Here is a 22,562-nt window from a genome sequence, read left to right as displayed (position 1 = left end):
GCTGTTCTCTGGGCAGAATTTCCCATTCTAACCATTCACAACATGGAGTATTTTGATTTCGAAGGCGCCTCGTCTGCCCATGGCTCTAATCAACTAGACGACGACGTTGCTTCGATTGATATTGAACTCGACGAAGCCGAAGAACAGGCAGCAAACTTCAACTCGCTGCTTCATGATCAGACATTGGACTTCTCCAATAACCCGATACCGGAGATGTCCGAAGTGAATGTCTCACAAGCCATTGACCCCGTCGACCCAGACGGTGTTTACCCCATGTTCCGGGCCCAAGAACCATGCGACTTTTGCGGGCGAATGGGACTGGACTGTTTTGTTGCGAAGCGCGGTAAATTGAACTATGGCTGTACTTGCTGTATCTCTCTTTGGCGTGAATGCAGTTTCACTCATGCCAAAACGCCTGGCAAATTCCTTCAGACATTACATAGCGTGTCAGAGAATGCCCACGTTCCTACAGGTAGCCTGACGGGGAAGAAAGCCCTAAAATCAGTTTCATACAATACATATCCCAATGACCCAGATTCGCGCTCTCAAAAAAGTGGTGCTCGATTCTCGCGCAAGGCAGTCAGCATCCTAAAGGGCTGGCTAAGAGATCACAACGAGAATCCGTATCCTACCGAGCAAGAGCGAGACGAACTGAAGCAACACACTGGTCTAACTCGGACACAAATTTCCAATTGGCTCGCCAATGCCAGACGACGCGGCAAAGTTCGTGCGTCGCCTGGGAGCAGCTCTCCCGTTCCAGGGGCGGTGGACATCCCCATGAAGCAATCCGTCAACACATCCCTCATGACTCCTCTTGAACGTTGGAAGTACTCTCCACCCGAAAACGAACCGGCTACGATCAGCGATATTACCCGTGCCTTGGCCAATCCTCCATTCGATCCGTCCCGTCCACGCAGGGCCCCATCTGGTCACGTGAGGCCCCGTCGCCCTGGGTCTAGCAACAATGAGTCAAGCCACGCCAGCTCTGAACATAAACTGTGCGCCGCCTCTGCCAGTAGTTTTGATTCATCTATTTCCGAACTCTCTTTTGCTTCTGCCTTCTCTCATCGATCCTCTCTTTCCTTTGGGTCAATGGATCGTAAAGAACGTCGTCGCCGCCGCAAGGCCTCAGTACCTGTCAATACCCTGGCCCATTCAAAGGCCAAATCTGCTCGTCCTTTCCAATGTACCTTCTGTACCGACTCTTTCCCTGCTAAATATGACTGGCAGCGACATGAGAAGTCCATGCATCTAATCTTGGACAAATGGACCTGCTCCCCCCACGGCGGTACAATTGAACAGAACGGTATACCTCATTGTGTCTTCTGCTTGGCAGCTAATCCAAACGATGAACACCTAGAAACTCACAACTTCATCAGTTGCCAAGAGAAGACAGTACAAGAGAGAACATTTTACCGGAAGGATCATCTCAACCAACACCTCCGCTTGATGCACAATGCCAAGTTCCAACCATGTATGGAGAAATGGCAAAGCAGCATTACCGATATTAAATCCCGCTGTGGGTTCTGTGGCTCCCTCTTCCAGACTTGGAAAGATCGAGTGGACCATTTGGCCGGTCACTTCAAAAATGGAGCTAGCATGGCTCAATGGCAAGGGGACTGGGGCTTTGACCCACAGATTCAAGCTCGCGTCGAAAACGCCATTCCGCCGTACATGATTGATTATGAATGGCGGTCCCCTGATCCCTGGGCCACTGAGCAAGCTAAAGGGGATGATAGCATACTCAGGCTTCCTGTCCCTACGGATATCAATTGTTACAATCGGCTTTCTCGCGAACTCACTACATATATCCATAATCAAAAGGCACAAGGTCTTGTTCCATCAGATCAGATGATACAAGCAGAAGCTCGCCGTGTCATCTATGGATGTGACGATCCTTGGAACCAGACGTGTGCAGATAATGTTGTCTGGCTGGGCGTCCTCAAGCGTGATTGTGGATTACAGACTCAAGTGAACAACGACAGCATCCAATTTGCCGATCTAGGCATGCAGCCTCCATTCGCTATCAATGGCGGCCTCCGAGCTGCACCCCGGGAGATCAATGTGCTAGCACGATCAGTATGCCAAGGGGCCCCCATCCACAGCCCCGCCATCTCTAGCCCTAGTATGCGCAGCCACGGCTTTCCTGGCACTGGCTTTTCCTCAGCTGGGCCTAGCCGACCGGGAAGTTTATCAGGCAGTTACGCTGGTAGTGCAGGGATGATGTCGGCTGGCCCTGATCCGTCCTTCTCGGTGGATTGGGCTAGTAGTCTTCCGACCACTGCATCTATGCCTGGAGAAGGCACAGCTGACCCCCTGGTACAAATGGGATTTGACCCAGAATTCCTACAACGACTAAATGACAGCTACGGCGAAATCAATCCGGATGATTTGGAAGGCTTGCATCTAGATGGCGCCGATGGTCAAAAAGTCTCCGACCAACAAGGATGGCCAAACAGAAGCTTGCTTGGTCAGCCCATCCCCCCGTCTCGCATGAGTGAGGTGTCTGCTTCAGATCCGGTTGCTGTTTTCAATTCCAAAGTGGGCCACCCTCCTGCATCGAATGCTACCCATGATGATATGCCCGGCTACTTTGGAAATGGCAACTTTTAATGTCTTTGAATACGGTTTACTTGCTCGATGAAGAATCATACATGGTAAGAAAAGTTTAGCTTTATAAATTGGTGCAATATTTCTTATTTCATAGCATATAACTTGCCTGTTAATCACGCTTTTTGACAATACCACGACTCAATTGATATTTCTTTTTACTTTTCTTCTCTTGTTTTAGATCTTAGCCCCATCTAAGCAGCTTCCACACGTCACTCTTGTGGCGGGTGGTTCAATTTGAAACCCAACTCCCTTGTATATTCTCCCTCACCTAAGGCTTTCGTTTCATCCTGAAAAATTGCGTACCTTGATTCAGTTATCAGCACGTGGCTCCATGTTAAATCCGGGATTGAAGTTTCCACCGACCCTTTTTCTATGAAACCTAATTTGTGACTGGTTGACTCACAGTCCGATGACGACTGAGACGGACAGTTCTTTGATCAGACCAGTGATATTTATTTCCACCTGTGTGACATGTAGAGTACCGAGACTCTGAAGTCAGGCACTCCCATGACCATGGAAACTTTGCACTCAGCATGCACCATTGGCCCCGGGTACACCACCTCAGCAACGTGCCGAAGCTCAAAGTGTTCCATGTCTTTAACTTGCTCACTTAGGACTCTATGCTTACAGATAAGCAGGTGCCAACAGCTTCCTCGGGGGTTTATCCCTACAGCACCGCCAAGCTACTTTTCGGGACTACCATCTCCGAGATGTGAATGGATATCTTGAACTTTGAGTCCTTCGGTCGCGCGGAGTCGGTCTGCTGTTCCCAATCACGTCCCTTACTTCAAATCGAAGAATACGAGCTTAGCTGCGAACTAGGTTTCAATACACAAGATCAATATACTGATGCACGCATCAATTTGCCCTCTGTCTATTCCCCGAAGGGTTGGATTGGTTCCCGACGAAAGTATGGACGGACTATTCCTTTTGCTTCGCATCTATACGAGCTCGCAAGCAAGAGGCTCCCATGAAGACCATGCATCTTATGTGATAGACCCACATAAAAGCTCCGAGATGCATGTGCTCACGCAATGCTCTATCTCCCCCTAGGCCCACATAAAAGCGTGGGAATCCCGTCAAAAGCATAGGATATCAACAGCAGGCCATTTAATTTGATGCAGATTGCCAGTCTAGTATCATCTTTAGGTATGAAGTTCACCCACGGAAGCCTGTCCCTCTGGCTTCTATGCCTCGTTCAGTGGACGTCTGCAGCTACGGTGTTCTTTCCAGTCACCTTGACATGGGGAAACCGAACTGTCGCAGGAGTATCTAGGCCAGTGATTTCGACGAATGGGCAGTTTCCTGGTCCCCCGCTGCGGATCAACCAAGGTGACAGTGTTGAATTCCTCGTTGATAACCGGTGCCCGTTCAATACCACTATCCACTTCCATGGTATGCTCTTGGATAGCTTGATTTTCTTTTGGATAAACATACTAACTTAATATCTTACAGGAATTGAACAGCTGGGAACTCCTTGGTCTGATGGGGTCCCGGGTGTCTCGCAGAGGTCCATCAGACCAAACACTTCGTTCCTGTATAGATGGACAGCAACCGAGTACGGGGCCTACTGGTATCATGCGCATCACCGTGGCTCTCTCGAGGATGGGCTTTACGGACCAATCTATATCACGCCTGCCCCCTCGGTGCAAAAGCCTTTCAGTCTTATCACAACAAATCCCACTCAGTTGCGAGCTATGATCAACGCAGAGAGCGTGACCTGGCCCGTCTTGCTTTCGGAATGGCGTGTCCTCACATCGGAGGAGATTTGGACTGCCGAGTTGGCCTCTGGTACAGACTCATTCTGTGCTAATGTTTTGCTCATCAACGGCAAAGGGTCAATTACCTGTCTGCCACGTGCTGAGATCGATGCCCTGACAACACCCGTTCAGAAAACGAGCTTGGGTGACGATCTAAGACTAACGGATATGGCGTGAGTAGATTGACCCGTCATGGTCCAATAACTCTTGATCAATAAATTAACCTTATCACTAGATGCTTCCCTCCCAACATTACTGAAACAGTATTCAATTTCCCACACAACTACGCTGCCATCCCCCCAGCCATGTTCGAAGGCTGCGTACCATCCCAAGGTCCGCAAGAAATCTTCACAGTCAACGCCGCCCATCAATATGTCAGCTGGGATCTCACCAGCACAGCCAGTTTACTAGAACTCACTTTCTCAATCGACGAGCATGACATGTGGGTCTACGCCATCGACGGACGATACATCCAGCCTCAAAGTGTCAACGCACTCACCATCCCAAACTCAAACCGCTACTCGGTATTGATCCCCCTCACTCAACCAGCGGGAGACTACACCGTGCGTATGGTCAGCGCCAGCATAAACCAAATCCTCAACACGACCGCCATAATGCGATATCAAGGCTTACCGCAGATTACCCGACCATCCAAACCGTGGATCCAAATCAACAACGAACCCATCTCGGATGACACCGTCTTCCTCGACGAGTCCAGTGTGATCCCATTCCCAGCACTCACCCCTTCAAACAATATAGCACAAACCTTCTTCCTGCACATCAACCAAGTCGGCGCCGCCTACCGCTGGAGACTCGGTAATACCAGCTACGGCCTCGAACTCGAGGAAGCACAGCCCTTGCTCTTCAATCAGGACTCCATTCCCAGTGACTTGGTAATCCGAACGAAGAATAATACCTGGATCGACTTGATTCTCCAAACAGATACTATCTTACAACCCCCGCATCCGATCCACAAGCACTCGAATAAACATTTCATCATCGGTCAGGGGAATGGTACTTTCAGTTGGAATTCGGTCGCGGAAGCGGTACAGGCCGTTCCTGGGAACTTTAATCTGCAGACGCCACAGTATCGCGATACTTTCCACACATTGCCAGCTGTCACGGGTCTGACTTGGACGGCCATTCGGTATCATGTTGTTAATCCCGGTGCGTTCTTGATGCATTGTCATATTCAGGTTCATCAGAGTGGTGGGATGGTTTTAGCAATGTTGGATGGGGTCGATGTTTGGCCTACTGTGCCGCCGGCTTATGCGATTGCTGCTGGGTTTTAGTGGGTTTTGTACTAGGTATAAAGGGGGAGTATATAATTTGGACTTCTGAGACTTTTTTTTTTTTTTTTTGATGCTTTAATATTTTGTTGTAGGTTGCACGATATATTGTGAGACTGTACACGGGGATAATGGAGGAGAATGCCCACTGTTTCAGCAATATCTGCACGAATGCACTACCCAAAAAAAAATGAAATTATAGTTGAGGTATGAGTCCTGTCAAGTAGCTTTTGATAAAAAATACTGTCTTGATTAAAAGTAGGATCAGATACTCAGGTGTCTGATCAATGACATTTCCATATCACAAAGGGACCGGTGTATTAAAAAAAGGAAAAAGAAGAAAGAAAAGAACAAGTCGGTCATCCTCTCTCAGAGAAGATGAGTTTTGATTCCCTCCTCAATGAGGACCACGTGAGCTCCAACAACCTCGGTGATCTTTTCTCCGCCCTTGAATAGCATGAATGTAGGCTTCGCCCGCACGCCTAGCTCCTGTCCGACATCCTCGACCTTATCGACATCCACCTGGTAGAATTTGACCTGGGGGTAGATTTTGCTGAATTCTTCAATCTTGGGTGCAATGGCTTTGCAGTGTGAGCACCATTCGGCGTAGCAGTCAAGGAGGACGGGGTCTTCCGAACCGAGGACCTTTTGTAGGAAGTCGGCTTTGCTGTGGTAGGGGTTAGCTGTGGATGTTTGCGTAAGGATGGACAAGAGGCTTACCTGGTGATTTCGGTGACAGACATATTGATGATTGAGTTGAAGGGATTGTTTGTAGTAGTTGGTTGTTTTTAAGTTGAGGTGGAAGGGAAAGGAGGATTTTATATACACAAGGTCCACGGGGTGGGGTGATCTAGATCCGATACTATGTAGTTAACATAGTATGACGAAAATTCTAAATTTAGTTGATCCACCATCATACTATTCCTTGTTTTATATGTTTGATATGTTTTAGGTTCATTAATATATATATTTACATATATATGCATATATAAATATATGGTTATCGTGGGTACATATTTAATATCATGCCATATGCTGAATGTTGCCTGAGGTTTCATCTTGCGCCACTTATCGACAGCGTGGGGAGATGAGGGTCCACTATGACAACTACATTTGTACAATAAACATATTACCCAAATAAGTATATACCATATACAATACATTTTAAACAAAGCATTCCCTCAAAACCAAAAAAAACCAAAATAAAATCACACAAAACTAAAATAAAAAAAATAAAAATGAGCCTGAAAAACTAGGAATCATAAAAAATCTGTGGGGTGATGTTGTTCCGTCCCGGGTTGTATTTAAGATCAGGCTCGGCTGTGCCCCTCTTCACATTCCCCTTTCTCCCCTCTCTATCTCTCTCTCTTCCCCCATTTCCATCAAAATGTCCAAGCTTTTCATTGGGTAAGACCAGGAGATCTGTATATCCGATGCCCCCGCTGATCATTTTCTAGCGGTCTCTCCTGGAACACAGACGACAACAGTCTGCGCCAGCGCTTCGAGGAATTCGGCGTTGTCGAGGATGCTGTGAGTCGCTCTGACTCTCAAAACTGATCTCCCACAACCTTCTAAGACTTCCATTTTCTTCCCCTAGACCGTCGTCAAGGACCGTGATACCGGCCGCAGCCGCGGTTTCGGTTTCGTCCGCTTCTCTACCGATGACGAGGCTACTGCCGCTATGAACGCTATGAACAACCAGGAGTAAGCAATACCGATTCTTCCAATATCTTACCTCAACTTTCAATGACTAGTACAACTCGTACTGGAACGACTCGCGCATGATCCATGTCGCCTATTCCAGCGCGATGCGAACGGTCTCTCTTCCTCCGTTGAAATCGCATGCTGACAATCATCACTCTTTTTTCCAGGTTCGACGGTCGCCAGATCCGCGTTGACAAGGCTACTGAGCGCGCTCCCGGTGGCGGTGGTCGCGGCGGCTTCGGCGGCGGCGGTTACCGTGGCGGCAACGGAGGCTACGGTGGCGGCCAGGGTGGCTACGGCGGTGGCCAGGGCGGCTACGGTGGTGGTCAGGGTGGCTACGGTCAACAGGGTGGCCAGGGCGGTTACGGCGGCGGTTACTAGATGTTCCTGTCACGAAGCTTACGAAGGTCTGGACGTGATTAGCACTTTTTTACGAAGGTTGTGACTTATGCTGGGTTGACGGATACATTCGCTGGGCCAGTGACATTTGATCCTGCCCACTACAAAATCGAACTCGTTCAACTAACCTTACCTTTAATCGATAATAAATAATATCGAGCCTTGAAATCAGTCTTCCTTTTTTTGGTTCCTGGTCTACAATGTGCGCGATATAACGTAGTCCCAAGTCTCATTGTCATCTGGGTTACCCCGCATTGTCTGGAGCACAGATCACTTTCAGAACTTGACAGATGTACATGGGCACAGGCTATATATATAAGACCCATATTGTATCGACATTGAAGTACTATTCATGCATACTCTAACAGATCTGATATCCAATATCTGTCCAATATCTAATCTATTAGGGAAGGTCGATCACTAAGCGAGCGGGAGGACCTGGGGGCAAAGTGGAGATATCAAAGTCTAGGGGCTTGGCATTGTTTCAGATCAGTACATATTGCATTGTATACTTACAACAGTATAAAATTGGAAAAGCAGATGAGGTTCGCTAATATAAACATGATCATAAAACTAAACTAACGAGAGGCTATGGCTAAATGAGCAAAAGACGCCAAAAATGGACCGGAACATTGTAAAAGTCATAAAAATTCAAACATTTCGCCTGATATCGTTCCAGTCATCGTCGTAAGGTTGGGGAAGTAGAGAGTACTGTCCCAAGATCAATCTGTTTATTCGTATTCTTCGCTTTGGTCGTCTTTTTCAAATTGAGTATCAGGCGGTGCAGTCTCCAGTTCCACATCCACATCCAACAAAGAAGGAGACTCGATAGAGTCTGCTGAAGGAGAAGACTCTGCAGGCATAGCGGGAGATTCAGTAGTGTCATCCAAAAGAATTTCTGCTTCGCTATCAATTTGGAGCTGCTCATTGTCTGCAGACGTGTCTGAGGAAGAAGGAGGCTGTTCAGACGCAGCAGGCAAGTCCACAGTCTCATCCAAAGAGTCCTGTGCGCTGTCCCCGGATTGAGGTACTATGGTATCGGCAGATATATCCGACAAAGTAGAGGACTCGACAGAGTAAGTAGGAGAATGAGGGGACTCTGAATACCCAACAGGAGAGTCCACAGTGTTATCCAAAGCAGTATCCGTGTTGTCCTCAAGCTGAGACTGCGCAGTCTCCATAAACTCCGCGGGCTCCAAAGGCACAACGGGAGATTCAATGGAGGGGGCAGCCAAAGAGGAGTCTGGGGTCTCTTCGAGTTGAGTCTGGGAATCCTCCAACAGCTGGGGCGGTGCTGAGGTCTCTGCAGGCTCCACGAGGAGTGTAGGCTGGGCATGGGAGTCAGGAGAGTCAATAGTTATAGAAGCAGAATTCGCCGTCTCAGACATTGGAGTCACCTCTCTCTCACTTGCAGCGACAAATTCGGAATTCGGCAAAGAGCCAACTGAGCTCACGATCAGTGAATCGCTCGCAAGAGAGGCAGATGGAGACAAAGATGGAGACACGCTGAAACTTGGCATATCCGGGGACTGCTGCGAGAAAGAACCAAGATCGGAGTATATTGGAATCTGCTGCTGGCGAGAACCGATGGCAAGGAAAGCCACAAGAAAACTGAGAAGAAGTAGGGCGATGTTGCGCCTATCGGCCGCCAGAACACGGATATAATTGACGAAGAGAGTCGAAAGAGCAACCTCATGTTCCTTCTTCTCATGTCTGATCTCAGGCGCATGGTCGACCCGAGCTGCAGCTTCAGGGAAAGCCTGCCTAAACATCATCTCATCGGACTGGGCAGACCCCACGTCACCAATCATCCGAGCATGGCTTTGTCTAGGCGACTGCAGAATCTCCGGCGGGACCTGCTGCCCACCATCAACCATCGGCGACATCTGCATTTGCATCTGCATCGGCGGAATCTGACTCTGAGCGTGCTCAACAACCGCCATCTGCTCCTCCGCAAGCCTCCTCTCCAAGCCACGACGTACATCAGAAGGCAACCAAAGGCCAACCTCGACATCAACCTTCTCCATATCGCGCCACGCAGCAGCCCAAGCTCCAGCGCGCATCAGCCCGTTCGCGGCAAATACCCGGATCTCCCATTTGCGGTTAATATCTCCGTGTCGCACATGTGTTCCACAGTCGGGACATTCATCACCCTGCTCGCCGTCCGTCTCGCTCTCCCCGATATCCGAGAAATCTCCTTCGGAGCCAGAGCCAGAGCTATGGTCCTCCCGGCCTACGAAATGGCCATTCTGCAGACGTGGTCGTTGTAGCTCGAGACTCTCCAACAACCGCTCCTCTAGAATGTCGTATAGATCCTCCGGGTGTGAGATCAACACGCCGCGATCGCGCAGCACGCCCGATCCAACCCGGTCCTGCAGTCGCCGCCAGCGCTTCCAGTATTCCGCCGGTAGCTCGTCTTCCAAAATATCCTGGTTTCTGGGGTCCGATGCTCCAGGTACTGGGATGGACGGCGGGAGCAAGCTGCAATGCAGCAACACAAGCGGGGCCTCCTTCCTGGGCTTTGATTGTTTCGGTGCATTGGGCGAGTAATACGGCGATCGTTTCAGTGGCGAGGGACCAGGTGATCGCGATCGGTGGCCTTGTCGTCGGCGCGGGGGAGTCAGATACTCGTCATCATCGGCTTCGTCTTCTGTGTGCATTTGCATGGCCCTGACGGAACTCGGTTTGCGGAAGGCGGCTTCGCGCTGACGGATAGTGCGAACGTTGGCGGGGATATCATTGAAGTCGCCAAAGCTAGCTTCGGACTCTTCTATTCTGTATCCAGCTATCTTTTCGTGGATGTCCATGTCTGGCATTTGTTTCATTCTGTCAACTGGGTGGACGAGGACGGATGCTGGGATTGAGGATAGCGATGAGCGACTCGATGCTCTGGATTTCAATTGGTCTAGTTCATCGTCCATTTCACGGCCGAAGACGTCGCTTGTTGAATGGCGGTTGGACGAAGAGGAAGAGTTGTATTCATATTCTTGGGTGGAGGACATTTGGGCATTATCGGCGGAAAAGGACTCGTTACTTGATTCGAGGGAGGATACGAGGAAGCCTTTGCCCTGAGGGGCAAATGGTTGTGGGCTTAGGATCTCTGTGCAATCAACGTCTTGTTGACTGTCGTCATTTAACTGCGCCATGGGATTATCATGCGATGGCTGACGGGAGTTTGCGTTATGAGATTTCCGAGTGTTGTCTGTAAGAATACAAAGGGCTAGGGACTTGGTAAAACCAAATTCCACATACCTCGTCCCTTTGTGTCAACGTGGAATCCAAGACAACTCAACGTGTGTTGACAAGTAGCTCACCGCCCCCGTTGTTCTGGGCAACCAACTGACATTGTCGATCCTCAAGCCACACTATATCTTCGAGTACATTTTATGAGATTTTGAACATGGGAATTATCTTGGAATTTATATCTTCTGGTGGTATCTCAGAGAAATCAATACTGAAAAGGAAAATCTTTTTCCGAGTCTATCAAAAATGGCTGCTCTTGAACCCCAAGTCAAACATACCAGTTTGAACATACACAACCAAAAGCATGCGATCTAGTTTCTGGCCAAAGATACTCAACCTGGCGCCAGAAAAGTACATCTCGGTCCAAAATATATAAACAAAAACAAAACCCAGTCGCTAGAAAACAGGCAAATGCAACCCGCCCCAAAGATCTAAATATGTACGGTAAGAAGAATGGAAAATCAAACATTACGGAGGCTGTGACACATCGTCAGGGCTCATAAGCGGATAATTTTGATGGTCTCCGAAGAAACTCAGGACATCTTGAGGGAGGTATTCCAGCCACGGAAGTATCTCGCCGTTAACAAACGGGAAAGAGTCTTGGTGGTGGATGGAGTTCATATCAACCTCATGACTCCCGATCATCATCCCACTGGCATCATCCATGGCTGGTTGGAGATCAGCACCTGGGTCAACTGACCCCATTTGGTTCCTATTTTGATTCTCAGCTGTCGTTTGGGGTATCGAGTAATTATAGGCGGAAGGCTGGGTATCCATATGTGAAGTTGGTAGCCCGGAGGATAACATCCCAGGAAAAGAAGATTGTGCTGTCTGTACGGGGCGTGTTGTTCGCGTGTTTGATTCGGGATACGTTGAATGCATGCCCATGTAATAAGAGGGGTCGGTGCTAATTGTTCTGGGTTGAACACTGGGGTATTTAGCATTTGCTGTCGTGAGTGAAGGTGTCATTTCTTCGTGAGCCCTAGCTGGTGTAATAGAGTGTGGATATGTAGAGCTTGGCCCTTCGGTATTTGTTGGTAGGACTGGATAGCTGTGGCTGTACTGCGACGAGTATGTTGGTCTATTCGGCGGAGACTCAGCCTCGGTAGTGGGCATCTGATAGAGTAGACTCAGGTTGGGCTGTGCAGAATTTGTTGCTCCTGTGAGTGCCCATCCGATAGCTGTCGAGGCATGATATGTTAGTGGTATGTTTATCGTGGATATTAATGGACTCAACAAACCTTGACTTGGATCAATGTGTGGAGACCATTTCCCATCAGAAGAGATATCCGCAAGCCCGGCCGCCCTTTCTGTGTCAAAAACAGACTCGGCCGGTGCTTTGCCCGCACGCCAAGCTCCTGGCCCAAAAGATTGCCCTGGAGCGAGACCAGTGTTTTCCATATCCTCTATAGCGTAAAGGAGGGGATCGACAATCCCCTTGGCCTTCTGATCCAGCACTGTCAAAATGTACCCAGTGCCTTCCCAATACGTATTGAGGGCTTTCAAGGCCTTGTAACACCGTTGATAATTCTCTTTTGCTGCAGAAGCAAGCAGGATATGCTTCGCCGTAGACTTCCGTTCTGTTCCATTTGATGTATCCATAGTGGGGGGCATCACGAACCCACTGGATTGATTCGCCAATAATGGCTGAGGTGGGTTTGACCCAGCCCCCGAGGATGGAGACGCGTAGTAAGCACTTTCCATGAGGAACGCGCACGCCGCAATGTACATCGGCTGGCTCGTAAAAGGATTTCCAATGAAGCTTTTACCATCGACAAGCTCCGAGAAGGATAGGATATCCGCAATGGTTTTGGCAGATGACATCGACAGCTCACGACTATTCGGATAGAGATGTTGGATTGATCCACCAAATGAGTTCAACAACGTCGGTTGGTGAAGGAGAACGATAAGAGTATGAAACCAAAAATGGAGAAGAATGAAATTGGTTCCCTCCTTGGCTTTGACATAGGCTTGAAAATTGGCTGCGTTGAAGTGAAGTCTTGGGGACAAATGTTGATAGATACCCGTGAGATCGCTTTCCATCCCAGCTAGCATCTTCAACGTGTCAGGTGTGACGAGCTTGACATCCTGAATGCCATTAATAAGGTCGGTCACTCGGCCGTATAGATGAATAATCCGAATAAGCGGTGGAAAAGGTGCGGGCCACCCATTTGGTAGCTGGGATTCAGACTGAAGGGGGAAGCAGAGTTCAATATCCTCATCACGTAGTGTCACTGGTCTCCCGGTACCCGAAGAAATGACTCGGTCTAGAAAAAATATGCTCCAGAATGAGTCCACTCGTTCGCGCTCAAGGGCACGTTCCTCAATCAAAGGCTGCGGGATAGTCTTGGGTGTCAGATGCATATCGAGATCATCATACTGTTCCTCTCTTAATTTCCCAGCGTGACCTGTCATCACTTCACTCGGCATGACACCAGTCTTGCCATAATTATGTTTGAGACCTTGGAGCTTCTGCAGTCCAAGGTCCTGTGCCATGCGAATGGATATCCCAAGGTACATCCAAAGTCCACTGTCATGGTTTGATCCAAACTGTTCGTAAGCGAGTAATAAGCAAGCTTGGACGGCAGAAAGAGTCGGGCATGGCAATGAATCCACGAGAGCGCTCATCGCCCGGTGGCCGAAGGGCAAACCACGATCCCACTTTTTGTCATCGGGTGGCGGCTGCAAGCGATCGATGGGAGGAGCCTGTGGAGGGCCAAGTGACGGATGTGTTGAGAATCTCGCAGCCAGCGAACACACCGCATCTACCAACATGGTGTCAACCCTTTTTTCTTTCAGTTCCTGGAGAAATCTCTCTCGCTGTATGAAAGGGAAGCTGCAGCCCAGGTGGGCAAAGAAGAGTTCACACAAATGAGATACAAGATTCGAAACTGGAAGCGCGTCATCTCGATCATAAAATGGGATATTCGCATCGCGACTATCCCGATTATCTGCGGCAGGGGCCAGGGGTCTTGTGGGTATATCGGACGGTTTGGGGCTTCGAAGAGGCGAGGGAGAGTCTGAGGATGTGGACGGGTTACTCTTGCGAGAACCTCGAACTTGCACGACCATTTGTTTAAATCCCGGTACAATCGCGGTAGGGCCGAAGTATCGAAAATAAGGGACATGCGTTCGACTCCCTGAGCTCACAGAGGTACGGCCACTCGCTGGACTGTCTCCAACAGCTTGTATATCCAATTCCTTGTTCGCGAGTGAAGGAGTATCTCCAAAAGAAGAGATATCCTTTGATCCGGGCGCTTTCGTTTTGCTTGACTTGTCTGCGGAGGCTTTGGGTATCATCGTAGGCACTGGTTCGGGGGAGCTGCTTTCGATCGCCCGGGAACCGTGCTGGCCTGTTAATTCATTCGGCGCCGAAAGGCGCGGCGGAGCTCGAGATGCGGAGTCTGACTGCGTTCGCAGGTGCGCGGTCGATTCGGTGTATCCGAGGCAGACATGCTTGTAGTCGGAACAAGTCTTACATACTTCCCTCATATTCCACCGTCAGCAAGGTATTTGCAAGCGGGAGGTTCTGCACATCCTACCTGGTTGTTCACCAGAACATCGAATCTTGCGCCGGCGACATGTTAAACAACTATATCAAACGGGAAAGTGACGTCAGCATCTTGACCGACGAAATTATTATCAATGGGGTTCCCGGGTCCACATACGCGGCATTAACGCGGCGCCGCTTGGTTTGGGGCTGCCCGTCGGTTGCGACAAAGCGGATTTGTCTAGGAGCAGAAGGATTGCCGCCATTCTTCTTCTTTGGAGAAGGGGGGGCTCATAGCGAGCCAATAATTATCCGTGACCTCGACCCATTGGACACCTGCACACTTCCAGCTTGATCAAGTCGGTGGGTTCTCGGCGCGGATCTCGAATTCTAATGTTCAGGGAGGAGGAGGATCGGAGAGATGAAGTAGCGAAGGTGCGCGATAGCGAAAACTTCATTAGGAGGGAATAAAACTGGGGGCCCAATATTCAAGGCCAATAAGGGATCAAAAAGTGGTATGTGTGAAGTGTTCAAGGGAGAAAAGTTGGGGAAGAGGGGAGTCAGCCCTCGTGATTGTCCTCGCTTGTACTACGCCACTCTCAGGGCACATTTTACATTTCCGAACCCTTTTGGAAATCTCACGATGTATTTTGTGTAAGGTAATGTTTTGATCGAAAACATCGGAGTCGGTTTGCCCCCCCTTGACCGCTACGCCGGAAACAGGGCCACGCCATCCCCGTTCGGGACAATCGGGTCATGGGATGTCTGGGGCGATCCTTGTGTTTTATATGTCATATATCATATACTGGTATTCCTTTTACTTCGAAGTACAATTACATATGTAAAGAATAAAAGGAAAATACAAATGAAATGGAATGAGTTAAAACTAGTAAAAAAACGACGTAGAATAAGAATTTAGCACATGATCAAAACATCAAGATTCGCATCAACTCCGAGTATATGGAGTCCAGACTTTGGGGGCATATGGAGCTTTAATGGAGAGAGTGGAGTGCGTTTGGGCCCGTATTTCATTCCCCCACGTTTTCACGGCATATCAAATAAGGAATCATGATTAATACATCGTGTTTTTCTCAAACTACCTTCATATATTCTCGTCGGAATCGAAAAGGGAACCTTTCGTTGCTACCTCGGTATATTTAAGCTTATTCTCGAGGGCTTGGGTTTCCCTATTTGGGAAAATCCCTCCCCGAAAGATTCTAAAATAGTTACATACAGTATGCATACCTATGTGTGTATTTACTGAAAGGGTCCACATGTGTATTTTCCAGAAGGTCAGGTGGATGGTGCATTTAACCGGCCATTGGGGATATTTTTTACTCTTTGCCATGTGTTTTACACCTATCGGTCATTCTTCCCCAGGGTCTGAATGCTGTTTTCGAAGTTTCTGGAAATACTGGTAAAACCAGAGCGGCAAAAAGAACTGCCATGTATATACTTTCGTTCTGTGGTGGTCTTTGCTCTTTTATCTCCCGAGGGAAACAACCTCGAGATTTACATACCCAGTATTGGTGTTTTCAAGTTATTGATCTATATATACAACACACAACTTCACGATAATCTGTTAGAGCTCACTAGGATGAGGTTTTATCACTACTTTACATGGAAAAGTTGTCTTGCACATTTTAAGCCGTATTCGCGCCTATACTCTAGCTCCTCTCGCTACACTACTGATGAGGGGGGAATATCTAAACAAAAGACAACTAGAAACATAATTAAAAGACATGGCCTCAGACAGCGCCGACTATTCTTGTTGTTCATATTACAAGTCGGTGGATTAGAGGAAGCACCATGACGTGACTCGGTTTGATCTCTCCAGGGCAATTGTTCCCCGGTGATATTCCCGGAGTCGGCCCGATAGTCGGTAGAGAAATTATATCCACGCACCTCCTACGAGATGAGGCAGTATATAGTGTGTGGTAATACACAGTCTCAGCAAATTCATCCGTGGCATTAAATTGCAACCGAAGCTTGAATTCGAGATAGGTAAATGCGATAAGGATTTCATGAAATGAAAAGAACTACTACCTCCATCATCTCCATGTGTCTACTTAGATTTGTCTACCGAAATACTCGTCGGCTCTCATTGTTTCACTCTTAGTAAGTTTCACTGTTCTCACTTTCTAGCCAGTATGACGAATGTGACCCTCCGGGCCTCTCGTCACCCACCTGCTACGCGGGGCAGCCCACATGCACATCTGAACAGCAAAGCTGATTTATAATCTCAAGTGCTAATCGCCTCGTAACAACCCGCGCACTATTTCAACCCAATCACCCCACTCGACTCTTTAGCCACACCTGCACAATGTTAAAGGTCGGCCCTGAATTCGAGAAAACCCAAGCCTCGCGGCCAGATTTTCGCCGCGATGCCGAGATCACATACACCAAGTCTCCAAATCCCACATGGAAAGAAGGCGATGGCGCGAATGACAACGGCGAGAGTTTGGAGAAAGACCACGTCGAGATCGACCCCAACGAAGAGGGTCGGCCTGTGGCCTCAAACTATAAGTTCCTGATTTCGGGAATGGTCCCACGACCGATTGCACTCGTCAGTACCCAGTCTGCAGATGGCAAAACTACAAATCTCGCCCCGTTCAGCTATGCACAGGTCATCAACCATGACCCACCGCTATTCACGGTTGGCTTTTCTGGGTCGATGGAGAGAGCCAAGGATTCATTGAAGAACCTGAACGAGACTGGAGAGTGTGTTATCAACATTATCTCGGAACATTTCGTTGAAGCGGCCAACTCTACTGCTATCAATGCCCCTTATGGTGTCTCCGAGTGGGAGACTTCGGGGCTACACCAGGCGCCTACCTCTGTTGTGAAGCCTGCCCGTGTCAAGGAGTCCATTCTTTCTATTGAGGGCAAACTTGTCGAGTTGAAGGAGTTTGAGAGTCGGGTCACCCCTGGTAAGAAATCGGGTGTGCTTGCTATTATTGAGGGTGTTCGTTTCTGGGTTAGGGATGATGCGATCAACGAGGAAAGGAATGTTGTCGATTTGAAGGTTCTTAAGCCTATCAGTCGCCTGGGTGGTATCTCGTATGGTCGAACCACGGAAGCGATGGAGATCCCTAGACCGCAATATTAGAGCTCTGGTTTCAGCTGATAGAACTTTGCCATCGAGTATTTTGAACAGGAGTATATAGATTCTGAAATCATACAACCGGAAGCAAACAAGCTTGTATAACTTTGGTTGATGGCCAATCCAGAAAGCATATGTCACTGGTTATAAAAAGAGACGCCGTTTTGCATATTCTAAGCCGTCATTACCACCTATACTCTAGATACAACACTGATCCTATCGAGGGGAAATATGTAACAAAATACTACCAAAAAGACGTACAAGGTCGCATGATCGGCCGACTATTCTTGCACGACATACTTTGACATCTAGCTATGTATCTGGGCAAAGAAGTTCGTCGCACTCCTGGGCTATTGAGATGCCCGGCGCGACCCCGACGGGTTAGAAACACTGGGCTGAACCCATTCATTTTCTTCGGCGTGGTTTTACCTAACCCCAGGGCTCGGAAAGTGCCTGAGTAAATTTAGGTTGAATCTCTAGGGCTATCCGAGATGCTTACTAGATATTTCGCCGAAGGTTTAAAGGTTCTTTGTAAGATGTTTCACTCCTGTCGATATCAGATTGACGGAGGATAAGCAGCTCCGACTCAAGCCGTGTCTCGTGTGGAGGGCAAAGCGGGGTTGATAAAGTATCTCCAACTGTAGAACTATAAATCGGAGGACGCCCATTTATCAAAAGTACAATCTCATTTCTTCTTTTCTGAAGTAAAAAAGAAAAATGGCAATAATGTCACAAGAGCAATACGAAACTTTCAAGCTTGGAGACTGGGAGCTCCAGAGTGGGCAGAAACTCGAGGATGCTCATATCGCATACAAGACATTCGGCGATCCCAAGTCTCCAGCAATCGTCTATCCAACTTGGTTTTCCGGAGGTATATCTAGATATAATCCTATATTCTCTCTAATACTTCTCTAATACTGCCTGCAGCTCTTTCCGACAACTTCTGGTTGATCGGAGACGACAAGCTCCTGAGCCCGAAGAATTTCTTCATCATAGTTCCAGCCCTGTTCGGGAATGGCCAGTCCTCCTCTCCATCCAACCAGCCGAGTCCTGGGCCATTCCCAAAGGTATCATTTTACGATAACGTGCGGGCGCAGTATGAACTTGTTACCAAACACATGGGCATCACGCATTTGCGCGCCGTTATTGGTTGGTCTATGGGAGGGGCCCAGGCCTTTCAGTGGGCAACACAGTATCCTGACTTCATGGATATTGTGGTCCCCTTCTGTACGGCTGCGAAAACTTCATTGCACAACCAGGTCTTCCTTGAGGGAGTCAAAAGCGCCTTAATTGCTGTGAAGAAGAGCCGATCTACGGGATCGGGAGAGATTGGACTGAATAGAGAGACGGCCGAAGCGCATGCTTGGACAGCTGAAGAGAAGGATATTGGCCTCAAGGCATTGGGCCGCGTGTATGCTGGATGGTAAGATATTCTGTGTGGAGCTTTGACTTTTATTCCCTATCTGACACATTGGCAACAGGGGATTTAGTCAGGCCTTTTATCGACACAAGTTGTATGAAACCGCGCTGGGTTTCAAGGGACTTGAAGACTTCATGGCCAACTTCTGGGAGAAATGGGCTTGTTCCAAAGGTGCTGATTGATCCCAATGAACCACTTGTATCAGAGAACTGACAAATGCCTAAACCTTAAAGAACCCGAAAATCTGCTAGTCTTGCTCCAAACTTGGCAAATTGGTGATGTCTCGCAGCAAGAGCCATACAATGGGGACTTTGAGAAGGCGATGGCATCCATCAAAGCAAAAGTGCTGGTTTTGCCGTCGAAAACCGACCTTTACTTTCCGTAAGTTGGAATAATCCGTTCCATCTTTGACGCAAAATCAGACTAACCTGAGCATCAAATCATATTAGGCCTGAAGACTCGGAGTACGAGGTTGCTTGTATGAAGCCAGGTATTGGAACACTGGATATTTTCCCTTCGATCTGGGGTCGTAAGTATACCAATTGAAGTTTCAAGTAAACATGAAGCTAACTAGGTGATAGATTGGGCAGGAGGTCCAGGCGATAGTACGGAGGATGTTAAATGGCTTGATAACAAGCTCTCTCAATTCTTTGCAGACAACGAAGTTGATGGGGTCAATTCTCTGGCCAAGAAGCTCAAAAGCACGCTCGGATAACTAGCAAAGTCACAAAATATGATAATGTAGCATTCTAATATAATCTCAGACATAAATGAAATCTCTTGATGGTTGAAATCGTAATGTTAGCTCGTCGTCGCCAAAAAAAAGTAGATAGATGATAATCACGTGGAGCTGAGTAAGCACCTGCCCTGGTCCTGGAAGCGCCGATGAACCTTGCGCGGCGACCAACTTCCTTCTTCAATTCCATTTCTCTTCCTGTTTCTGTCTTTACTTCCCGTTTCGTTCAGGAATTGTATTTCTTTTTCGTCAATTGTTCTTACTTCCCCAGCAACACCTAATTTTCTTCCTAGGCCATTTGCCTTGGAAGCTCGTCGACAACTCTGCTCTCGTTATCTAATCCCTATCTTCACACGGCTTGTGAGACTATATCTCGAATCTTACCATCTCGGCTTCCTCCCCACAATGGCTACGCCGCCTGTCCGACAATGGGGTGTTACACCTCCCATCTCGACCGTCCTGCCTACCAAGGATGAGCTTTCGGCGAACGACGATCTCATTGCCGAGCTCAAGGCCCAGAACAACTTCGAGCTACCGACTGAAACGGAACGGAGGTGTGTTCGCATTTCAACAAAACAAGCGCCAGAGCCCCGAAACTGATAATCGCGGAATAGAAAACAAGTGCTCCAGTTACTTCAGCGCGTCACAGTGGAATTTGTGCAAGTCGTCAGTCGCAAGAAGGGTCTGTCACCTGCTGCTGTTGAGGCTTCTGGGGGTAAAATCTTCACGTATGGAAGCTATAGACTGGGTGTATACGGACCGGGTAAGTTTCCATCTGTGTATGGGTCCAAGCTCTCGTTCCCGTATTGACAATGATTGCTTGCAGGCTCCGATATCGATACCCTAGTCGTTGGACCTAAACATGTCCTGATCGATGATTTCTTCGCTGAATTTCCCCCATCCTCCAAAGAATGGCTTCCGAAGGAGCCATTGAAAAAATGACTCCTGTGCCCGATGCGTTTGTTCCAATTATCAAGCTTGAACTGTGTGGAATCAGTATCGATCTGATCTTTGCCCGTCTCGTCGTTCCTGCTATCCCGATGAACCTGGATTTGAAGAACAATGATTACCTCAGAGGACTGGATGAACGAGAGGTGCGATCGCTAAATGGAACTCGTGTCACAGATGAAATACTGGAGCTCGTCCCACAACAAAAGACATTCCGCCTTGCATTGCGTGCAATCAAGCTCTGGGCCCAGCGTAAGTGTCAATCACTCTTTATATATTACTATCCAACTTTTCTAATTGTATGTATAGGACGAGCGATCTACTCGAACATTGTTGGATTCCCGGGTGGTGTTGCGTGGGCTATGCTGGTGGCTCGGGTTTGTCAACTATACCCGCAAGCAACTGGTTCTGTGATTGTGGGAAAGTTTTTCAGAATTATGAACAAGTGGAATTGGCCTCAGCCTGTCTTATTGAAGCAGATCGAGGATGGACCCCTTCAGATAAAAGTCTGGAACCCAAAGGTAAGCACAACCCACTGCCCTCGCTGACGATGTGGGCTAAGAACTATTAGATTTACCATGGCGATCGATTCCACCTTATGCCTATCATCACTCCTGCGTACCCCTCCATGTGCGCCACCCACAACATCAGTCTGTCTACCAAGGCTGTTATTCTCAGGGAGCTACAGCGAGGTGGCGACATGGTAGACAAGATCTTCATGAAGCAGCTCTCATGGCAGGATCTATTTGCACGCCACACATTCTTCACCCACGACTATAAGTACTACCTCAGCATCACCGCTTCGAGCAAGACCAAGGAGGCCGAGTCCGTGTGGTCAGGTCTTGTGGAGTCGAAGTTACGTCACCTCGTTGGCGCTTTAGATCGAAAGGCAATTGTTGCGATAGCTCACCCATTCCCCAAAGGATTTGAAAGAATTCACCTCATCAAGAATGAGCAAGAAATGGAAGCAGTCAAGAATGGATCTACACAACATCAGGCTAAAGGCACAAAGACCGCGATGACCGATGAAACTAAGGATGCTGCTCACCAAGCCGCAGTCCAGAACACCCTCGAAAATGCAGAGGTTCCAGGGCCGGCTGAGGGCAAGGTCGAGGGTACAGTCGATAACGATGGCCAGACTGTCTACACGACGACTTATTACATCGGTCTAGAACTGAAACCTCTGGAGCCAGGTAATCGCATCACTCTCTCTATACGACATCTCTAACTTTTTTTCCAAGGCCAATCTCGATCTCTAGATATATCAACCGACTCACAGATCTTCAAGTCGACTTGCACCTCATGGCCAGGATACCAGGAAGAAGTCATGGAGTTGGCCGTCACCCATGTTCGCAGGTAAGTTTATCTTCCTCCATTGTCTGTGAGTGGTGGGGATTTCATCTAAACCCCTCTAGCTTTGATTTGCCCGACGATGTCTTCCAACCCGGTGAGACCCGGGCCTCTCGGCCAAAGAAGAAGGTTACCAAACGATCAGAGACAGCCGGTCAGAAACGCAGCATTGGCGAGTTGGACGTAAGTGTCCCGAAACGAGTGAGATCAGCCTAACCTGGCAAAACATCAACCGTGGAATCCGTGATCCAACGTCGTGCGAAACAAACCCCCAGGATTTCGACAACTAAGAATAACTAATACCAATTTCGATCTCCAGGGTTCAACCGAAGGAGCCGCGAAACGCCAAGTTACCTCCGCAACTCCCGCCTGATCGACTCCCTCCCTCTCTCCTTCGCCCCCTCCATCCCGCCGGGGCTGGTCCCCAATATCAAATTGATACCAGAACCTCAAATTGCTTGTGGTCTCTGACCTAATATTGCAGTTTGCAGTTCTACCTCTATCAAC

At 48.4% G+C, this 22,562-nt stretch overlaps 10 protein-coding genes across 10 annotated transcripts; 7 read left to right on the top strand and 3 right to left on the bottom strand.

The window, feature by feature from the left end:
• Positions 1 to 42: 42 nt before the first annotated feature.
• On the top strand, positions 43 to 2,613 carry N7487_003648 (putative homeobox and C2H2 transcription factor; the record flags this gene model as incomplete). The annotated part of the gene is made up of 1 exon (XM_056871395.1): positions 43 to 2,613. The coding sequence occupies one exon, from the start codon at positions 43 to 45 to the stop codon at positions 2,611 to 2,613; it is 2,571 nt and encodes an 856-aa protein (XP_056729115.1).
• A 1,151-nt stretch (positions 2,614 to 3,764) lies between these two features.
• On the top strand, positions 3,765 to 5,665 carry N7487_003647 (uncharacterized protein; the record flags this gene model as incomplete). Its single annotated transcript, XM_056871394.1, has 3 exons — positions 3,765 to 4,008; positions 4,069 to 4,546; positions 4,609 to 5,665. 3 exons carry the CDS (start codon positions 3,765 to 3,767, stop codon positions 5,663 to 5,665), a joined length of 1,779 nt encoding a protein of 592 aa, XP_056729114.1.
• A 366-nt stretch (positions 5,666 to 6,031) lies between these two features.
• N7487_003646 (thioredoxin family protein) lies at positions 6,032 to 6,405 on the bottom strand (the record flags this gene model as incomplete). The annotated part of the gene is made up of 2 exons (XM_056871393.1): positions 6,032 to 6,329; positions 6,383 to 6,405. The coding sequence occupies 2 exons, from the start codon at positions 6,403 to 6,405 to the stop codon at positions 6,032 to 6,034; spliced, it is 321 nt and encodes a 106-aa protein (XP_056729113.1).
• Positions 6,406 to 7,049: 644 nt separating this feature from the next.
• Positions 7,050 to 7,747, top strand: N7487_003645 (RNA recognition motif domain-containing protein; the record flags this gene model as incomplete). The annotated part of the gene is made up of 4 exons (XM_056871392.1): positions 7,050 to 7,069; positions 7,120 to 7,192; positions 7,260 to 7,366; positions 7,534 to 7,747. 4 exons carry the CDS (start codon positions 7,050 to 7,052, stop codon positions 7,745 to 7,747), a joined length of 414 nt encoding a protein of 137 aa, XP_056729112.1.
• Positions 7,748 to 8,496: 749 nt separating this feature from the next.
• Positions 8,497 to 10,911, bottom strand: N7487_003644 (uncharacterized protein; the record flags this gene model as incomplete). The annotated part of the gene is made up of 1 exon (XM_056871391.1): positions 8,497 to 10,911. One exon carries the CDS (start codon positions 10,909 to 10,911, stop codon positions 8,497 to 8,499), a length of 2,415 nt encoding a protein of 804 aa, XP_056729111.1.
• Positions 10,912 to 11,476: 565 nt separating this feature from the next.
• On the bottom strand, positions 11,477 to 14,591 carry N7487_003643 (fungal specific transcription factor domain-containing protein; the record flags this gene model as incomplete). The annotated part of the gene is made up of 3 exons (XM_056871390.1): positions 11,477 to 12,189; positions 12,250 to 14,495; positions 14,563 to 14,591. The coding sequence occupies 3 exons, from the start codon at positions 14,589 to 14,591 to the stop codon at positions 11,477 to 11,479; spliced, it is 2,988 nt and encodes a 995-aa protein (XP_056729110.1).
• A 2,230-nt stretch (positions 14,592 to 16,821) lies between these two features.
• Positions 16,822 to 17,607, top strand: N7487_003642 (flavin reductase family protein; the record flags this gene model as incomplete). Its single annotated transcript, XM_056871389.1, has 1 exon — positions 16,822 to 17,607. One exon carries the CDS (start codon positions 16,822 to 16,824, stop codon positions 17,605 to 17,607), a length of 786 nt encoding a protein of 261 aa, XP_056729109.1.
• Positions 17,608 to 18,327: 720 nt separating this feature from the next.
• N7487_003641 (homoserine acetyltransferase family protein) lies at positions 18,328 to 19,736 on the top strand (the record flags this gene model as incomplete). Its single annotated transcript, XM_056871388.1, has 6 exons — positions 18,328 to 18,472; positions 18,529 to 19,024; positions 19,083 to 19,192; positions 19,255 to 19,402; positions 19,471 to 19,550; positions 19,603 to 19,736. The coding sequence occupies 6 exons, from the start codon at positions 18,328 to 18,330 to the stop codon at positions 19,734 to 19,736; spliced, it is 1,113 nt and encodes a 370-aa protein (XP_056729108.1).
• A 426-nt stretch (positions 19,737 to 20,162) lies between these two features.
• N7487_003640 (uncharacterized protein) lies at positions 20,163 to 20,699 on the top strand (the record flags this gene model as incomplete). Its single annotated transcript, XM_056871387.1, has 3 exons — positions 20,163 to 20,311; positions 20,372 to 20,520; positions 20,584 to 20,699. The coding sequence occupies 3 exons, from the start codon at positions 20,163 to 20,165 to the stop codon at positions 20,697 to 20,699; spliced, it is 414 nt and encodes a 137-aa protein (XP_056729107.1).
• On the top strand, positions 20,669 to 22,428 carry N7487_003639 (polynucleotide adenylyltransferase; the record flags this gene model as incomplete). The annotated part of the gene is made up of 6 exons (XM_056871386.1): positions 20,669 to 20,957; positions 21,015 to 21,226; positions 21,277 to 21,898; positions 21,947 to 22,061; positions 22,121 to 22,238; positions 22,375 to 22,428. The coding sequence occupies 6 exons, from the start codon at positions 20,669 to 20,671 to the stop codon at positions 22,426 to 22,428; spliced, it is 1,410 nt and encodes a 469-aa protein (XP_056729106.1).
• Positions 22,429 to 22,562: the final 134 nt, after the last annotated feature.

Source organism: Penicillium crustosum (genome assembly GCF_028827405.1).
Source record: "Penicillium crustosum strain IBT 35664 chromosome Unknown utg000002l_segment0_segment0, whole genome shotgun sequence".
NCBI classification, from domain to species: domain Eukaryota; kingdom Fungi; phylum Ascomycota; class Eurotiomycetes; order Eurotiales; family Aspergillaceae; genus Penicillium; species Penicillium crustosum.
The sequence above is the reverse complement of the archived record's forward strand: the minus strand, read 5'-3'. Positions and strand labels throughout refer to the sequence as shown.